Here is a 20790-nt window from a genome sequence, read left to right on the forward strand (position 1 = left end):
AAGGAAAGGAATATTTACAACATAAAACAATTCTCTAAAAATTTGTCGGCTAAAAATATTCGAACATCTCTGTATGTATAAAATATCAAATAATATAAATTAATAAAATGAATCAATAATTATATGCATAATTAATATCATAATATTAAATAATGTCGATATAATTCTCAACAGTAATTGTTTACAACAGCAACTTTGCAGTATAATTAAGAATATACAGTGATATCAAGTAATAAGCTAAAAGTACTACATAAAACACTCAGAATTACATATTTTTATCATTAACATGTTCCATTATTTGTTCTACAATTAAAATTCGAGATAGAGGAGAATTATCCATTTGCACCATGAAAATCAAAACGGAAATAATTGCTGCAATAAACTGAAAATAAATATTAAATATAATTAGTTGTTTTAAACATTCTGCTAATCTAAGTTCTAAATAAATTTAAAAAATATATAAATTGCATTATGCTTATATACAAATGTAAATAATATATTAGATGCTAACCTTACGAATAAATTTGTAGCCAAAGAAAAACATGTTTATTCCGTTGAATTTCAATGGTCGAAGTGACATTTGCAAAACAAACTGGCAAATCTGCATTATAAAAGTTATTTAAATACCCTTAATAGGGACCATTTAAAATTGGAAGATTTTATACTAGAAGATTTATCTTACATCTTTGCGTATCCGGACAAAATAGACAAGGTCTGCCAATTCATAAATCATGTTTTTGGTCTTCTCCGCCTGAAATAATATGAATTTAATTTTATAATCTTGACAATTTGTAATTGTTTTTATCCATAACAATGATATAAATTCGGCGAATTGTACATTAAAAAAATTGCAATTTTTATAAATGAAAAATTCACAGATTTTTTATTTAAAAAATTTGAAAGAGATTTATTTTTTTATTTTTCTTTTAATAAAATTACTTTACTAAAATACATACAAATACATATAATAAATAATTTTTTCTTACAATTTATCTTAAAGTTATTCAAAAACTCACCTTTGTACTAACACTTTCGCAGATATAATTCAGTGCTATGAATTTTGTTAAAAATATGCCGAACCATATATTGACACGAATAAAAAATGTTAGTTTACTTCCTCCAATATCCCAATTAATTTGTTTGAGGCATAATAGTATATAATATTCCAAGTAAAATCCTCCAGTCAGAAAAACGAAATACGATATCATTTGCAGAGTCATTTGTATTCCAAAATAGCCATTTATATTGCTTGCTATTTGGCAAAGTTTCAAATGAAGGTGTCTAGAAAAACTTTCTATTAATATAAATATATCTAAGACGCCGAAATATTTAATCATATTTTTTTATTAAAAATCTAATTTAATTCTTTTTAATTAAGAACTACAAGCAATGCAATGTCTCTTTGCTTAGAATCAAATAACATCAACAACTTACATTGAAATAATTATATTGTCATAAAGCTGAGAAATATTTATTCATATTTATATTACGTAAATTTAGAAATTTGCAGTTTATAAATTTATAAAATAACAGATTTTTAAGAAATAGAGAAAGAAACAAAATTGACGTAGAACTATTGTGCAAATATAGATTGTAATCTGTGACATAAATAAGATGCAATGTATTTATATATATTTTTAATTTAATGAAGTTATCATATTTAAAATTAATTCTTTTAGTTAAAATAAATTCTTCAACTTTGTCATTTTCTTTAGCTTTATCTTAACATATAACAAGTTACATTGCAGTCCACAACATATGCTCGTGATTTTCAGCGCTTCGAATATAGTAGTGAGTAACAACACGTTTTTTCCAAGTGCATCTCAATCCACAATTCTCAATCTTTGATAGTTGTTCAATATAGCTGTTGATTTTATCGAATCTAGTACCGATGTATCTGTAATTAAAAAAAGAACAAAGAATTAATAGAGTGAAACGTTTATATATTCAACTCTTTATTTTTGTCACAGATTAAAAAAGCATGTTATTAGTTTCTGTTTATTGTACTTAGAATATTTTTTGATATATATAGCATTTTTATAAATTTTATAAATTTAAAAATTGATAAAGATAAATTATTCAGACCAATAATGCTTATATAAAATTTAAGAAAAAATTTACAATAAATTTTACAAACCTTAAAAAAAACATAAATACTATGTCCATAAAAGTATTGACGTAGAAAGGATAATTTAAAACGGTTGCGATAATTACGCTTCTTGTATCCTGATTTCTTATTGTACACTCCAACGAATCAAATATCCATGTTATACAAATCATTATAAACCATAAACTCAATATGAATTTTATTGACTTTCGCAATTTATAATATTCTTTAGGTGTTCCAAGTTGTTCCAACGTATCGTCTATGAGACCAAGATTTTTTATACACATAAAGATTTTCTAAAATTGAAAGTAATAAAAAATATACAAATACTATTAATATTATAAATATATAATACTATAAAAATATAATACACTAATATCTGTTTGGTATGCAAAAAATATATAACAATATGTTTATTTTAAAATTTGTTAATTCTCGGAAAAATGTGAGATGCTGATAGATTCTTAAAAGTTCTATCGATTTTTATATAATTTTCTTATTCTCTCTCAAATAAAAAATTATTATCTAAAGAGTTCAGAGCTCTACAGGCTTGAAACTATTTAAAAAATAGGTTTACTTCCTCGCGAGATTGCATATTCTCGAAAAAATGTGAGATGGTGATAGATTTTTGAAAGTTCTATCGATTTTTATATAATTTTCTTATTCTCTCTCCAATAAAAAATTATTTTCTAAAAAGATACTTATATATAAATTTGAGATGCGGATAGATTTTTATAAGTTGTCTCGATTTTTATATAATTTTCTTATTCTCTCTGCAACATATAATTATTTTCTAAAGAGTTCAGAGCTATACAGGCTTCAAATCATTAAAAAAATAGATTTACTTGTTCGCAAGATTGCATATACTCGTATAAATGTGAGATACTGGTCGATTTTCGGGTAATATATGTATTTTACTGAACTATAGAATTCGTCGAAAACTTAAAAATTTTATTGTTAAAATTTGGAAAAATGTGAAATGAGATGCTAACATGTCTTGAAAATTAAATTCCCTTTAAATGACGTGACTAATGGTCAATTTAATGGCTTGTCAATACCTAACGAAATGATTCGTACGTAGGGTTCTATAATTTGGAAAAAATTAATTATTACTTTAAATGACTAAAACTAATTAAAAAATGAAAGAGCGAGCTTTAAAATATTGGAATACGTCCTTTAAATGGTGCTCAGTAATGCGCATAGTGCGCGCTTGTGTTGTTCTAGTATACTAATAAAAAATAATAATTTAAAATAAAAGTCTCATCAAATGTTACATTAATTTATTTAATATATGTACAAAAATATTACAAAACAAATTTTATTTATTAAATATTATAATTTTTCTGATAATCCAATGATTAAAAGTAAAACGTGCATATTAGAAGCATACAATTTTATTTTGTATAAAAAGATGAATTTAAATTATATTTAATTAAATTTAATTTTGGTAAATAATTAATAATACAGTTTTAAATTTAGGAAAATTATTTTTTTCACTGCACATCACACAATTAAAGTCAGAAATACATATTTAAGAAAAGAAAACGTACCTTATGTTGGCGAATATTGATGATTATAGATATCATGGTCGCAAACAAATTTATTATTACTATGAAAAGAATCAAAAAGCCATAAAATATACGATTCGGTGGAAAGATAGTTACTATATAATAAAAGGCGCATGCATAAATACTCCACACAGACAGTATATAGAAAATGCTGAAGCAAATTTTTGGATGATTCAAATTATGCCTAAAAACTCCATAACCCAGAAAACAAATAACTAAGTGAAAAGGATTTAAAGCCTTTTCTAAAGTGTCGACCATGATCACAAACTCTCGCACAATTTAATATGTAAACTATTTAGAATTCAAATTGAAAATGATATAGCGTATAATATTTATATCATATAGTATATCGTTACACATTTATCAGCATGATGAGATGACATTTTATTAGATCGTTAATTAGCTTCTTACATTAGCATAAAATATTAAACAATAACATAGACATAGATGCATATTTTTGATGTAATTTTTATTCACATAATACTCGTACAGTTTTAACAATTATTTTTCTATGCCATCGTTATGTTATGTACAAATTTCGATTCTAGAATTCGAAACACGTTATATTATTTCTGAAAACTATATAATTTATAGAAGTAGTATCTATTTGAATTATAATAAGAATAAAAGTGAGAATCCAAACAAAAAACTGAAAATAAATATTGAGCATTATTATTTAAAATTTTTTTACTTAAATCAAATTTTTATATTACAATATTTTTGTTATTACAAATACAAAATGCAACTAAATAGAAAGGATTTAAGTTATAATAAGAATAAATGTGAGAATTCAAACAAAAAACTGAAAATAAATATTGAGCATTATTATTTAAAATTTTCTTACTTAAACCAAATTTTTATATTACAATATTTTTGTTATTACAAATACAAAATGCAACTAAATAGAAAGGATTTAAAGCCTCTTGTATAGTGTCGATGATATCACTAAACTTTCGCAGTTTTATATACTAACTGTTAAAGTTCGAGTTAGATATAGTAGTGTACAATGAAAGTGTTACATTCATGAAAAAAATAGGACACTTAATAAATAGCGCATTAACATAATTGAATAGATGGAACTGTTATATATAGATGTACTATACTATAGAATCTGATCGATCCTCATACGAAATGTTAGGAATTCCTTTTAAGTTATATTTTTTTATATTTCTTGCTCTATACATAAGTATATTTATATATATAATTTATATATATACAATATTCATACGTACAATCAGAACAGTTAAAATAAATAGGATATATTTAAATAAGACTTCTGAAAATGTAAATCGAAAACAATATAAGACAGAAGCAAGAAAGATGTAGTCCTTTTATAGTAACCGCAATAGTCACAACACTCTTAAGATTCTTGAAGAAAACTGATGTTTCTCTTCGTATTTAGCTGGCATGTTATGCATTAGTCACGATGACAAAATAATATGCAATCGATTTAATTTATTTAGCATTATATAGCATTATATATTAATTTTATAAGTATATATAACAATGAAGTAGTTGATCGCGCGATATCTCTAGACGATATTAAAACCGATGACTGGCAAATGGCTTTTAATTTAAGGCAGCTATCATTTAATATTTGATTTGATATGTTGGCAATAGAATTCTGACAAGCGGACAAAGATAACATTTTTAAATAAATTGAAAACAATATATAAAATTTTATGTCTTTGATGTCTTTCGTAATAAATAACGGATTAATTTTTTTAAATATAAAATAGTTTAAAATTATTATGAAAACTGATTTTCTTTATATTAAATGATTAATCAATAAAAATTTAAAAGATACATATCATAAATACCAAGTAACATAAAAATTAATAAAATCAATGAATATACTCTACTGCATTTATATTATACGATAATATTAAAATAATTTCAATATAATTATTAACAATAATTGTTTACCACCAATGTTTTACAAACTTAATAATTAAAAATATACGGATATCAAATAAGAAATTGAAAAAAAATATTATATAAAACTCTTCAAACTTACATGTTTTCTCTTTCTTCATTTATTCATTATAATAACATGTTTTCTCATTTCTATTAATTATTAAAATACGAGATAGGGGAGAACTATCGAGTTGCACCAAAAATATCATCACCGAAATAATTGTTATAATAAACTGAAAATAAATATTAAATATAATTATCGCTGTTTAATGTTTATTTATCAAATTTTCGTAATTAAAAATTATTAAATTCCATTGTGCCTGATAGGGTGCGAATAATATTAGAAGCTAACCTTACGAAGAAATTTGTTACCAAAGCAAAACAAGCCCATACCGTTGAAATTTAACGGCCGAAGTGATATTTGTAAAACAAACTGGCAAATCTACATTGTAACATAAAAATTATTTAACAATTCTTAATAAAGGATAATCTGTATCTAAAATTGGAAGATTTTAATGAGATTTAGCTTACATCTTCGCGTATCTGGACAAAATAGACAAGATTTGATAAATTATGGATCATATTCTTGGTTTTTTCCATCTGAAATATAATAAAATAAATTTTGTAATGAGTATCAAAAACATTTTTTAAAATGCAGAAGAAATTTTTTTCTCCCTTTTTTTCATTTAAATCATTTTATTAAATTATATGTATATGTATATATTATTTCAAAATTACGTGTTATAGATATTGAATATCATATCAAGTTAATCACGCAATAACAGGTCGAGACATCATTTGCACATGCAAACACACACACGAAACATATTGTATAGATAATTTTGTCTTAAAATCTATGTAAAAAATCATCCAAAAGCTCACCTTGGAGCTGATACTTTCACATACATAATTTATTGCTATGACTTTTGTTAAATATATGCCGCACCATATGCTCATATTAATAAAATATATTAATTTCATTCCTCCAATGTTCCCGTCAACCCGTTTGAAACATAAAAACATGTCGTATTGAGTATAAAACAATCCCAGTAAAATAATCAAAGAGGATATCATATGCAGCGCCATTTGAATTCCAGAAAAATCATTTATATGGCGTGCTAAGCGGCTAAGTTCCAAATGAAGGTGCCTAAAAAGATGTAACAAGTACATATATTTATAGATATTTATATATATTTATATATATTACAGAAATTTTAATAAATTTATCATTAACGAATTCGTTTTGATTCTGTACTATATGTAATGTCTATCTATTTCGACTAAAATATAATATAGTCAAAAGTCAGATGTGTTAATTAATATTGTAGAGATACAGCATATATTAAGTATTTTGTCATAAAATTGTGAAAATTATTTATACTTACATTACGTAGCTTTAGAACTATTTTATTTAAACGTGTAAAGTAAGATCTTTTTTTAAACATATGCAGAATTGCCACAAAGTAATGACAAAAAAATTGTGTAAAGTATTGTAATACAATAAAATGCTATATATTTATATATTTTTAGATTAATAAAATTGCCTTTTATAAAATAAGTCCCTCAAGTCTATTAATGTTTTTATCTTAATATATATCAATTTACATTGCAGTCCACAACACATGCTCGCGATTTTTAGCATTTTGTACATTGTAGCGAGTAACAAGAGATTTCCTCCAAGTACATCTCAATCCGCATTCTTCAGTCTTTGATAATTGCAAAATATAGCCGTTGATTTTATCGAATCTGTTACCGATGTATCTATAATTTAGAGAAATAAGGAGACATTAGAATGATAGCTTATTAAATACTTACTTATGTTACAGGTTAAAAATATGTTATCATCTCTTGTTTACTTTACTTTTGAACTTAGCATTGCGTAATAATTTTAATAATTTGAAAATTGATAAAGATAAATTATTGAAACGTTGCAACGATTGTATAATTTAGGAAAAAAATTTACAACAAATTTCACAAACCTTAACCAAAACACAAATATTATATTCATAAAATCATTGGTATAGAAAGTATAATTTATTACAAATGGAATAACTATGCTTCCTATCTCCTGATGCTCTACTGCATACGAGAAATATTCAAATGCGCTTGTTATGCAAACCGCTATAAACCATATAATCAATGTCCGTTTTATGCAGTTTCGCATTTTGCAATATTCTTTAGGTGTTCCAAGCTGTTCCAATGTATCGTCTATGAGATTGAGATTTTTCATAGACCTAATGATTTTCTAAATATTACATTAACAAAAAAAATTTTATCAAATATTAATTTATGTGATATAAACAAATTGAATATAAATAATAATTTATTAATTACATATAATAATGAGATATTTTTTTAATGATCCTTTGATTAAAAAAATTAAGACTTTTTACATTTTAGAAACAAAATTATATTTTACCTAAAAAGAAAAAATAGATTATTGAATATATTTAATTATATTTAACTTTAACAAATATAACTTAATGATAAAATTTCCTTTTATGTAATAATAATAATTTTATTAAATATAACTAATAATAAATCATTTTTAATTTGGTGAGTTTCTATTTTTTCGAAATTTGTTTTACTGCACATGTCGCACAATTAACATTAATGAAACATTCACATAGAAGAAATGTACCTTATTTTCACAAATATTAATGATTACAGATATTGTATTCGTAAAAATATTTGTCATCACTGCGAAATACATCAAAAAACCACTCAATATACGATTTAGTCCAAAGAGAGTCACTATATAATAACAAACACAGGCGTAAATACTCCACACAGTTATTATATAGAAGATGCCCAAGCAAGATTTTCCGTGGTCCAAGCTATGCCTATAAATTGCACAACCAAGAAAACAACTAACTAAATGAAAAGGATAAAAAGCTTTGTATATAGTGTCGACCATGATCGGAAACTCTAACAATATCCTACGTTATTCCAAATTGAATGTGATAAGGCGTACTAACGTTACATTTATCGACATAATGAGATTCAATTAAATTAGATCGTTGCATTAGCACCATTAAAATATTAAACCATTAAAATATTAAACACATATGTACGGTGCAAATTTATGAAATAATCGTACAATGTCTCAGCATTTAATTTCAATTTCTATACTTGTTTTGTCATCTCTCTATTATGTATACAAAATGAATCCTTATAATACAGTCATATAATATGTTATTATTAATATACTGTAATGTTTAAGCAATGCAGTTACAAAAAAATTATAGTTACTGATAACAAATACTAGCAAGTCTAAATAAAATGGTATAAAACTTTAGAATTTTAAAATATTTTGGGCGACATTTGACCTGTTTTTTAAATTACTGTAGCTTTTAAGACGCGCAACTACACATGAAAAAGAAACTGAAGAGAAAGAGAGAAATCGAGATATAAAGAAAACAGATATAAATATTTTGTAATAGTCATAATAGTCAATTTCTTTTGGTTTTTTTAAGAAATGCTGATACAGCAAATCTATTTGAATTAATTTTACTATCACACATTAGTTATTCGTCAAGATGATAATAATATAATTTACATTTATTTAAATTATTATATTATATATTGTTTATTATTTATTTATTTTATGAATTTACTTAATTGTGATAAGTACATATTTCTTTCGCATGAGCTGATAATATAGCTTATAATATAGGAAATTTGAAGTCTTATTCATAATCAATAACGGATTTATTTTTTCGAGTACAATTATTATTCTCAATAATTGTTTACAGCCAATGTTTTATCAACTTAATAATTAGAAATATACGGATATCAAATAATAAACTGAAAAGATACTATAGAACTTTTCAGAAATATATATGTTTTACTCATCATTTACACATGTTACATTATTTACGCTAGAAATTAAAATTCGAGATAGAGGAGAATTATCCATTTGCACCATACAAATCACAATAGAAATAAGTGCTATGAAGAACTGGAAATAAAAATTAAATATAATTATAGTTGTCAAATGTTTATTTGCCAAATTTTTAAATTAAAAATTTTCAAATGGCATTACACATATATGCATGGAGATGCGAATAATATTTTTAGCTAACCTTACGAATAAAGTTGTAACCAAACTGAAACAGGCCCATACCGTTAAAATTTAACGGTCGAAGTGATATTTGAAGAATAAACTGACAAATCTGCATTGTAATTTAAGAATTATTTAACAATTTTTAATAAAGATTATCTAAAATTATAAGATTTTATTGAGATTTAGCTTACATCTTTACGTATCTGGACAAAATGGACAAGATTTGTCAAATTATAAATTATATTCTTGGTTTTTTTCATCTAAAATAATAAATAGTAATAAAAATAATTTTCCATATATTGTAAATTATTTGTTCTTACAATATATAAAAGTCATTTAAAAGCTCACCTTGGAGTTAATGCTTTCGCAGATATAATTTATTGCTAGGACTTTTGTGAAAAATATTATGCACCATAAATTCATCTGAATAAAAAATATTAGTTTCATTTCTTCAATGTCTCCGTGACTTTGTTTGAAACATAGCAATATATGATATTGGAAATAAACTATTCCGGTTAAAAATATAAAATGAGATATCGTCTGCAGAGTCATTTGAATTCCGAAAAGCCCATTTATATTGCGTGTTATTCGACAAAGTTCCAAATGAAGATGCCTAGAAAAATTTGAATAAATAAATATATCTATGATATAGAAATTTAACTATAATATTTACATATTTATTGTTTTGATTAGGACGCTACATGCATGCAATAATGTTTATTTATTTAGATTTAATTGTTATCACATATATATGTAATCAAAAGTGTTAAATAATATTATACAGTTACAGGTTTACATTAATTACTTTGTCACAGAGTTGAAGAAAATTATTAATATTTATACTTACGTTATACTTTAGAAATTAATTATTTAAATTTGTCAAGCTTTCGTAAATAGATATAAAAAGCTAAATAGATGATAAATTGTCACAAAACAATAAAATAATGCTATCTGTAAAGAAGATTGTAATAAAATAAAATTGTCTTTTATATTAAAATAAGTCCCTCAACTCTGTAATTAATATTTTTATCACATTTACATTGCAGTCCACAACACATGCTCGCGATTTTTAGCATTTCGTACATAGTAACGAGTGACAAGAGATTTTTTCCTAGTGCATCTCAATTCACATTCAGTCTCTGATAGTTGCCCAATAGAGTTGTTGATTTTATCGAATCTAGTACCAATGTATCTGTAATTTAGAGCAAATTAGGAAATATTAGAATAATACGCTTATTGAGTACTTTTATTTATCTCAGGCTAAAAGTATCTCACTTTTTGTTTACTTCTTACTTAAAGTACTTTAAAAAAAATAAAATTTTTTAAGATAGCATTTTTATAATTTTAAACATTTTTATAAATTTAAAGATTTTTAAACTTTACAACATTGTTTATATAATTTAAGAAAAAGTTCACAATAAATTTTACAAACCTTAACAAAAACATAAATGCTACCTCCATAAAACAGTTGGCGTAGAAAGGATAATTTAATACAATTGGGATAATTATGTTCCTTGAGTTCGAATACTTTAATGTGGACCAGAAAATTTCAAATGTCCATGTTATGCAAACAATCATAAACCATATAATCACTATCCATTTTATCCAGTTTCGCATTTTACAATATTCCTTAGGTGTACCAAGCTGTTCCAACGTATCGTTTATGAGATCGAGATTTTTTATATACGTAATGATTTTCTAAAAATTACAGTAACAAAAAAGATATAATACAATAAATATCTTTTTGGTATGCAGAAAAATATATGTATACCGACACATGTTTATAAATTACAAAGTAATTAATAAAGTAATTAATAACAAAGTAATAATTTGTAAAATAATCTCATTAAATATTATATTAATTTATGTAATATAGACAAAATATATACAAACCACAATTTATTCCTTAAATGTAATATTATGATATTTTTAATTATCCAATAATTAAAAATAAGACATCTTGCATTTTAGAAACATAAAATTATATTTTACATAAAAGAAAGAAAAATGGATTATTTAATTTATATTTATAATTAAATTTAACATTACCAAATATATTTTTTAAATAATTATAGTAATAAATAATTTAAAATTTATAGAGATTTTATTTCTTGATATTTGTTTTACTGCACGTGTCACATAATTTACGTTATAATGAAACATTCACATAAAAAATGTACCTTATGTTCACAAATATTATTGATTACAGATATTATGGTCACAATGAAATTTGTTATAAATGCGAAAAACATTAAAAAGCCACGAAATATATACTTTGGTCCAAAAAGTGTCATTATATAATAACAGACACAGGCGTAAATACTCCACACAGTTATTATATAGAAAATGCTAAAACAAGGCCTTGCATGATTCAAGCTATTTCTATAAATTGTAAAACCGAACCAACAACTAACTATGTGAAAAGGGTATAAAGCTTGGTGTATAGTGTCGATCATGATCGCTAACTCTACCAATCTTCGTATGGCAACTATTAGATTCCAAATTGACGGCATAGTGTCCTAACGCGTTATGTTGTTTATCAGCATGATGAGATCAAATTTAATTAGATCGTTGCATTAACACTGTTAAAATATGAAATAATAATATAGATGTACTTGAAATAATCGTTACTCACATAATTGTTACGTACAAAATATATTCATGTATTACAGTCATATGATATGTTATTATACCGTAATATACCGCAATTTTTAAGCAATGAAATTACAAACAAAATTATAATTACTAAAAACAAATACTAGCAATTCTAAATAAAATGGCATAAATTTAGAATTTTACAAAATTTTGGGCGAAATATGGTTTATTTAATTTAAATTACTGCGCAAAGTCTAAGTCGCACATGACTATATACACGGAAAAAAAAATCAAAAGTGGAAAAGAAAAGTTACGATATAAAAAAAACAGTTATACAATTTTTTGTAATAATCAGTATAATTATTTTCTCCTAATTAAAAAAAAATGATCTTAACAAATCTATTCAAATTATTTTGCTAACACATTATTCATCAAGATGATAAAATAATATAATACATATGTGTATATTTCAATTATTGTATTATCATGTATTATTTACTTCCTTTATGAATTTACCTAATAGCATAGTTGATCATTGATACTGATAATGTAGATAATATTAGCTTCAATAATTGTCAAACAGCTTCTAACTTAATAATAAATATTACTTTAAATATTTAATATTAAAATTTGGCAGGCAAAGGTAAAGCGTGTGTTAATTATAGAGATAGCGGTAAATTAATAAATGGTAAATCTGTAAGAAAGGAGAGAGTTGAACAATTTATTTTTGCAATCATCAATACACAATTTTTATTTAATTTAATTTATTAATTTGCGTAAATATCGAATTAGATTTATTATATACAAATTTTATAGATAATAAATAACGTGACAAATTAAATGACGGAATATAATTATTCTAATATTGTAAAGTAATTTTTCTACTAAAAATAATTTTTTTTAATATTGAAAAGAAATTTCTACTTATGCTAAATATATATAACGTTAAATTAAAATAGTGATAAAATATTTATTATACGTACATATAATAGCAAATATTTATACATATAACTAAATTTTTAATACTTAAAATATAAAAAATAATAATTATTATATTTGGACAGATATAATATATAAAATCCTATAACAATCTGCTTCAAATTTCTAATAGAATTCATAGCATGTCGTATTCGAGATAGATTTTGTTTGATATGTTGGTATTTTATCCATTTGAATTATAATAATTATAACAGATATAATCCAAACGAGAGACTGAAAAGAAATAATTAGTATTATTTAAATTTTCCTGCTAAAGTCTAATTTTTATATTATAATAATTTTGTTGTTACAAATAAAAATAATATATTAAAAGCTAACCTTATAAAGAAATTTGTGACCATAATGAAATAGACCCATTCCGCTAAATTTTAACGGTCGAAGTAATATTTGTAAAACAAACTGGCAAATCTACATTACATATAAAATTAATTACATTATTACGAAACAATTTATACTAATTAGAATAGGAAATTTTTTTATATCTATCTTAAATTTATCTTACTTCTTCGCGTGCTCGAACAAAACAAATAATATTTGTTAATTTTTGAATAATACCTTCGGTCTTTTGCGCCTAAAATAATGAAAAATTAATCAAATTATAATCTTAATAATTATATTATAATAACAAATTATAATCTTAATAATAATTGTAAAGTTTTCAATATTTTAATTTGACAATTATATACAATAATTATTTTGCAACTCTCTTCTATATAAAATTAACTCAAATTTTTTATTTTGAAACTAGTAATTAATTTTCCTTTTTAATTCAAATCATATTAACACATATTGACTATGATATATCATATGCAGTATTATGTGAGTAATTTTTATTTGCATATAGATATGTGTAAGAATTTTTTTTTAAATCTACCTCATAATTTATAATGTTCAACTTACTTTGGCGCTAACGCTTTCACAGATACAGTTAAATGATATCAATCTTATTAAATCGAAAACACACCATATGCTGGTACAAAGAAAAAATTTCCAATAAACAATATTATTGTTATACAATACGCATAATATTATGTGGTATTGATAATAAAACATAGTTGTCAAAGTGATGAAGTAGGACATTGTCTGCACAGTCATTTGCATTTTGAATAAATCATTTATATCGCGTGCTATTCGGTAAAGTTGCGAATGTAAATGCCTAAAAATATTGTATTATATTAATAAATATATACATTGTTGAAATATCAAAATAAAATCGTCGATCTGTTTGTGAGCGAATTATATGTATTTTTTAAAATATTTATTTGCTTTTTATTGGTACGATATATATTGGTCTATTTACATTTTATTTAAATGAAGCACAATAAAGCTCAATTTATAGCAAAAGCTCTATTTTATTGTAAAACAGTATGAAATTAATGTTTAACTTATTGTATTATAAAAAAACGCAAAAATGTAAAAATTTATTTAAGAATTTATTAAATAAATTTATTTATTATAGAGATTTTGATAAATAAATATAAAAATGCTCTCAAAATTAATGTAAAAATCTTTAAATAAAATTATAAAAAGAATAATTATATTATTTTTACATCTATAATTAATAGAATTATTTCTTCTTTTTACAAAATGTTATCTTCAATTTTTTATCTTAACGTATCAATAAATTACATTGCGGTCCATAATATACATTTTCGATTCTCTGTGCTACGAATATAATGACGAGTGACCAGAGATGATTTTTTCCACATTGTAAACCCACACTCTTCATTCGGTGACAATTGGTTAATATAATTATTTATTTTATCATATCTAGTACCAATATATCTGTAATAAAAAAAACCGCTTGCTTATTTTTCTAAGCTTGCTGCAAACTGAAATTATTTTATTTATTTTTCTTGTTTAAAATAATGTGTACAATCATATGTCTTAAAATGCTGTGTTATTATTCCTTCTAAAACACACTAGTTAATAAATATTTTTATTTTCTCATTTCGTTTGATATCCAATTGAATATAATTACATGTGCGAAGCAAAGTTATATTATTCTTTGATAATGAAATCTCAAAAATTGCAACGCATGCATAAAATTATTATTGCAATGCATAAAATATATTAATTAATTATACAAAAAAATTAAATATCTAAATATTTAAATCTTTAACAGAGAGAGAACAACAAATAAAATTTTCTACAAGAATCTTTCGATAAAAATACCTACTTCCATTAAATTCACATATCTCCATACATCTATCACGCTGCGCAGTTCGCGCGAAACTAATTCTCGTGCGAGATATCGCGAGCGCGAAGCCGAGGTCACGTGACCAGTAGACCCTTTGGTCATGTGACCACTGATCATGTGACTACTGGTCATGTGACCACTAGTCATGTGACCATCGGTCCCGCGCTCGTGATATCCCACACGAGAATCAGTCTCGCGCGAAACGCGCAGCGTGATGGATGTGTGGGGTGTACTAATGCAATGGAAAGGATAGAAAGAGAGAGATGTTTCGTCGGGCCCGGTTCATTTTTGGCTGTGAAATTAGGTTTCATCCTCAAGAAGTGACATTGCTGCTCAGTGTCTTGTTTGTCTCAGTAGTTTCGTGCGATACGTGCAACGTGCGAGTGGGACGTGTAAAGATGCGGAAGTCTAATGGAAAAATAGATATTTATTTATATTAAGGAAAGATTCTTGTAAAAAAATTCTTTTTTTTGTTTGCATTCTTTGAAGATTTAAATATTTAATTTTTATGCATTGCATGATTAATTAATATATTTGTATGCATGCATTGCAATAATAATTTTTATTGATTGTGCAATAATTTTAAAGTGTAAAAAACGTTTTTCAAATATAATATTCTGAAAATTTAAAGTATGCGAATCGACCAAAAACAATTTAAATCGATATTTCTACTTTATTGATTTTAGTTAATTCAAATTGGAATAATAATTATTATGCTATTAAATATTTTTAATAAAATTATGTTTATATACAAACCTTATAAGACACATAATTATTATATCTATTAAAAGATTGACGTAGAAAGTATAATCTGCGATAAATATAATAATAAAGATTATTGAATCATTATATATTTCCTTGCTGCATAAATAATTAATAGTGCATGTTATGCAAGCTATTATAAACCACATAATTATTATCCATTTTAACAAGTTTCGCATTCTACGATATTCTTTAGGTGTTCCGAGCTTTTCTAGTGTATCATTCACTTGACTGAGTTTGTTTGTCAACACGCTGATTTTCTAAAAGTAAGTCGGTTCGAAAATAATAAGTTTTTATAAATACTATATGTATACGAATAATATACATATGTGCAATGATTATTTTATATAAAGCAATAGTATGTAATAAGAGTTTTTTTAAAATAAAAGTCTATAATAAATTGTTAGATTGCAAAATGCATTTAAGATAAAAAAATAAATTTAAGATAAAAATTAACTAAATTCAATTGCTTCAAAAATCAATGAATCAAAAAATAATATTATTTTAAGAATACAAGATTTTATTTTTTTGAAGAAATAAGTTTATTTTGAATTTATTGTACTAGTTAATATAAAGTAAATTTAATTTTTCTAAATAAATAAACATAAGAATGGCGTGAAATTAGTATAGACAATATTTTATGCCATTTACTACGTTTATATATATATCATACTATTGTAACATTAACGTAACATTTTATATAAGAAAATGTACCTTATGTTCACGGATGCTGTTAGTTACAGATATTGTTGTCACAAGCAGACTTATTATTACGTATAAGTTAGTTATAGATATTGAATCACCCATAAGATTATACATGTAACAATAAAAGCCATAAGCATAAATACTCCATAAACTCAGTATGTATAAAATACTTAAACGAATTCTCGGGTAATTCAAGGGATATCTGAGAATTCCGAAACCGAGAAGAAAAGCAACTATGTAGAAAGGATTTAAAGCCTCTTCTATGGTGTCGACCATGATGTTACACAACTCTCTTTCAGTTCTATATAATAACTATTAAAGTTCCGCATTGAACACGGTGGTACACTGTGTATAAGTATCACATTTATAACAGTAACAGGATAACTCAAATTAAATTGCTTTTGCATTATTGAATTAATCGATGACATAGATGTATGATAGAATCTAATTGATTTTTATACAAAGTAGTAGTAATTATTTTTGGGTTGCAATTTGTATGCTTTTTGCTAATATATATGTACATATACATATATACACATATGTATATAAATATATATATATATATATACATATATATATATATATATATAACTAAACTTTTAATAATTAAAATATATAAAATAATAATTAGCAGATATAATATATGAAATAAAATAATTTGCATCACATTTTTATTCTAGAATTTGTAACAATTTGCATTATTTTTAGTCTCTTTGTTATATTCTTGAGATATAGAAGTCGTATCCATTTGAATTACAATAACAATAACAGTGAAAACCCAAGTAAAGAACTGAAAATAAAAGCATCAATTATTTATTATTATTTGAAATGCATGCTAAAATCAAATTTTTACAATAATATTTTGTTACAAGTAAAGCTAATATTAAAAACTAACCTTACAAAGAAATTTATGTCCAAAATAAAATAGACCCATTCCGGTGAATTTTAACGGCCGATGTATTATTTGCATAAGAAATTGACAAATCTAAATTATATATAAATGTATGATTATATATTATTGAAAAACAGCTTATAAAAGTTGTTTAGGAGTAGATGATTGTTATGTATGAATATCTTACATCTTGACGTGCTTGAACAAAATAGATAAAGTTTGTTAATTTATGTATAATGCCTTCGGTCTTCTGCGCCTGAAATATTATAAAATTCATATTATTTATAATCTTAATTATAATTGCATAGTTTCAATGAACATAATAATTTTAATTAAACGTTTTATATAAAATTATTTGCAACCCTCTTCCGTAAATTAATTAGAATATTAGAATATATATTTTTTTTTTATTTTTGAATCTAATAATTCGTTTTTTACTCTCGGACTCAATCATATTAAAACAATTTTTGAAAAAGATTATTCCGGATCCAATATTATATCAAGTAGTTTTATACATATATAAATGCAAAAAAATTACTTGAAATAATATTGGATCTGGAATATCATATTTAAAAATTGTTTTAATTTTGTAAAATTATATATATATAAATTTTATTTTTTTTAATATCAATTTTATATGTACGTGCAAATGTGTATGTGTATATAGGAATAATTTTTCCTTATAATTTATTGCATTCAGCTTACTTTGGCGCTAATACTTTCGTAGATATAGTTTAATTTTATTAATCTTATCAAGTCGAAGGCACACCACATGTTACTACAAACGAAAAATTTCAAACGAATAGCCTCACCATTATACATTGAGCATAATATTAGGTGGTATTGATAATAAAACGTAGTAGTTAAAGTTACGAAGAAGGACATTGTTTGTAGAGTCATTTGCATTTCGAATAAACCGTTTATATCGCGTGCTATTCGACAAAGTTGCGAATGAAGATGCCTAAAACAAACATTGTATTATATTAATAAATATGCATATTTTTGAAATATTGAAAGATAAACATCTGTTCGTGAGGCAATTATATATTTAAATCTTTATCTTATTCGAACAAATAGAAAATAAAGCAATGATCTTAACATCAAAAGCTTTATTTTAAAACAGCATAAAATAAATGTTTAACTTATATAAAAGGAGTGTAAAAGTTACAAATTTTGAAATTTATAAAATACATTTTTTATTATAAAAATTTATTTATTATAGAGATTTTGATAAATAAATATATTATAAAAATGTTTCCAAAATTAATACAAAAATCTATAAATAAACTTAGATTGATAAAATTAATATTAATAAGAATAGTTACATATTTATACATCTATAATTAATTATTTTTTTTTTATTTCTATTTAAAATTTGTCATTATATCAAATTACATTGCGATCCATAATATACGCTTGCGATTATGTGTGTTACGGATAGAGTAACAAGTGACGTGATATGATTTTTTGCACATGCATATTAGTCCACATTCTTCCGTCTCTGACAGTCGTCTAATGTGATCATTTATTTTATCATATCTAGTACCAATATAACTGTAATTGAAAAAAAATTTCTGCTAATTCTTCTAAGCTTATTGCAAGGTTTAAAAAATGAGCCTATATTGTTGTTTGTTTACATTATTTACAAAGTTATATCATAATTAAAGAAATAATAATGCATTAAAAATTTTGCATTTATATATTTAATTCCACAATCAATATGATAATCTATTAACTATACAAATATTCATAACAAGTAATATTAAAAATAACAACAATATTTTTTATTTTATCATTTATCTGACTATACCAATCAAGTTTGTGAACGATTTCCATCACGTAAACAATGCACCATTGAGCTAGTCTTGATATATTTTCACAAATATTAACATCAATACAAAACTAAAACTTACGAAAATCTGAAATTTGTATTTGGATGAATCAGAAATCTTTTAAATTAATATTTACCTCTATTTTATTGATTGAAGTTCTAGAGATTGGAAAAATAATTATCATTAATTATGTTTAATAAAAATATATTTATATACAAACCTTAATAAAACCATAACCATTATAGTTATTAAAATATTGGCATAAAAAGAGTAACCCACAACAAAAAAAAAAATAAAAACTTTTTTATCATTAAATATTTCTAAGCCACATAAAGATTGCGTAGGCCATGTTATACAAATTATCATAAACCACATAATTATCATCCATTTTATTAAATTGCGCAGTCTATGATATTCTTTAGGTGTTCCGAGCTCTTCTAGTGTATCGTCCACTTGTCTCAGTTTATTAATTAATACACTGAATTTCTGAAAATATATGACAGAAATTTTAAAAAATTTTAAATTATTTCGTACATTTTACGAATGACATATGTGCAATGACTAATTAATAAATTGGATGCTAGAACACATTTATAAAATTGATAAAAATTATTAATTAGACTTATTTTTCTTTATGTCCAAGAATCAATGAAATAAAATAATATTTATTCTAAGAACAAACATTTTTATGTGAAAGAAATAAGCTTATTTTTGAATTTATTTATAGTAGTTAACATATAAATTTAATCTCTTTTCAAATAACTAAAGATAAGAATAGCGTAATTTCGTAATAGTAAATTGATAAACAGTATTTAATGCTGCACATTTATATATTAAATTAACAATAAGATAGCAATAATACAATATTTTATGTAGTAATAATGTACCTTGTGTTTGTGAATGCTGATGATTGTGGATATTATTATCACAAGCAGATGTATTGTTAGCATAAAGTACTCGATAAACTTTATTTGGCGAATCGGAAAACCGATATTCATGTAATAAAAGATGTAGGCATAAATACTCCATACACTCAGTATATATAAAATGCTCAAGAAAACTTTGAAATCATTTAAAGGATGCCTGAAAAGTCCGATACCGAAGAAAAAAGCAACTAAAAACAAAGGATTTAAGGCCTCTTGAATAG

At 23.9% G+C, this 20790-nt stretch overlaps 3 protein-coding genes across 3 annotated transcripts; all 3 read right to left on the reverse strand.

Moving 5' to 3' along the window:
- Nucleotides 1-265: 265 nt before the first annotated feature.
- LOC146725242 (uncharacterized) lies at nt 266-3933 on the reverse strand. The gene is made up of 7 exons (XM_085483700.1): nt 3658-3933; nt 2138-2403; nt 1742-1897; nt 1017-1281; nt 683-751; nt 512-601; nt 266-382 (listed from the first exon to the last, which is right to left on the reverse strand). The coding sequence occupies exons 1-7, from the start codon at nt 3931-3933 to the stop codon at nt 266-268; spliced, it is 1239 nt and encodes a 412-aa protein (XP_085339826.1).
- A 5506-nt stretch (nt 3934-9439) lies between these two features.
- On the reverse strand, nt 9440-11952 carry LOC146725243 (uncharacterized). The gene is made up of 7 exons (XM_085483703.1): nt 11839-11952; nt 11091-11356; nt 10698-10850; nt 10007-10271; nt 9850-9918; nt 9678-9767; nt 9440-9553 (listed from the first exon to the last, which is right to left on the reverse strand). Exons 1-7 carry the CDS (start codon nt 11950-11952, stop codon nt 9440-9442), a joined length of 1071 nt encoding a protein of 356 aa, XP_085339829.1.
- A 1366-nt stretch (nt 11953-13318) lies between these two features.
- On the reverse strand, nt 13319-15491 carry LOC114932009 (uncharacterized). Its single transcript, XM_029304180.2, has 6 exons — nt 15432-15491; nt 14882-15037; nt 14153-14408; nt 13755-13823; nt 13571-13660; nt 13319-13465 (listed from the first exon to the last, which is right to left on the reverse strand). Exons 2-6 carry the CDS (start codon nt 14959-14961, stop codon nt 13358-13360), a joined length of 603 nt encoding a protein of 200 aa, XP_029160013.1. The 5' UTR covers nt 14962-15037; nt 15432-15491; the 3' UTR covers nt 13319-13357.
- Nucleotides 15492-20790: the final 5299 nt, after the last annotated feature.

This window comes from Nylanderia fulva, unplaced genomic scaffold (genome assembly GCF_048542155.1).
Source record: "Nylanderia fulva isolate GAGA-0341 unplaced genomic scaffold, ASM4854215v1 Scaffold10, whole genome shotgun sequence".
NCBI lineage: Eukaryota > Metazoa > Arthropoda > Insecta > Hymenoptera > Formicidae > Nylanderia > Nylanderia fulva.

Excerpts from the sequence above, each read along its gene's own strand:
- LOC146725243 (XM_085483703.1), bottom strand. The coding sequence starts at position 11,952 with ATGACACTTTTTGGACCAAAGTATATATTTCGTGGCTTTTTAATGTTT. Across the intron at positions 11,357-11,838 it reads ATAATATTTGTGAACATAAG|AAAATCATTACGTATATAAA; the intron begins GTACATTTTTTA and ends TGTAATTTTTAG. Across the intron at positions 10,851-11,090 it reads GCATTTATGTTTTTGTTAAG|ATACATTGGTACTAGATTCG; the intron begins GTTTGTAAAATT and ends TCTAAATTACAG.
- LOC114932009 (XM_029304180.2), bottom strand. The coding sequence starts at position 14,961 with ATGTGGAAAAAATCATCTCTGGTCACTCGTCATTATATTCGTAGCACA. Across the intron at positions 14,409-14,881 it reads TGTATATTATGGACCGCAAT|GCATTTACATTCGCAACTTT; the intron begins GTAATTTATTGA and ends CAATATTTTTAG. Across the intron at positions 13,661-13,754 it reads TTGTTCGAGCACGCGAAGAA|ATTTGCCAGTTTGTTTTACA; the intron begins GTAAGATAAATT and ends TATGTAATGTAG.
- LOC146725242 (XM_085483700.1), bottom strand. The coding sequence starts at position 3,933 with ATGGTCGACACTTTAGAAAAGGCTTTAAATCCTTTTCACTTAGTTATT. Across the intron at positions 1,898-2,137 it reads GTATTTATGTTTTTTTTAAG|ATACATCGGTACTAGATTCG; the intron begins GTTTGTAAAATT and ends TTTTAATTACAG. Across the intron at positions 752-1,016 it reads GCGAAAGTGTTAGTACAAAG|GCGGAGAAGACCAAAAACAT; the intron begins GTGAGTTTTTGA and ends ATATTATTTCAG.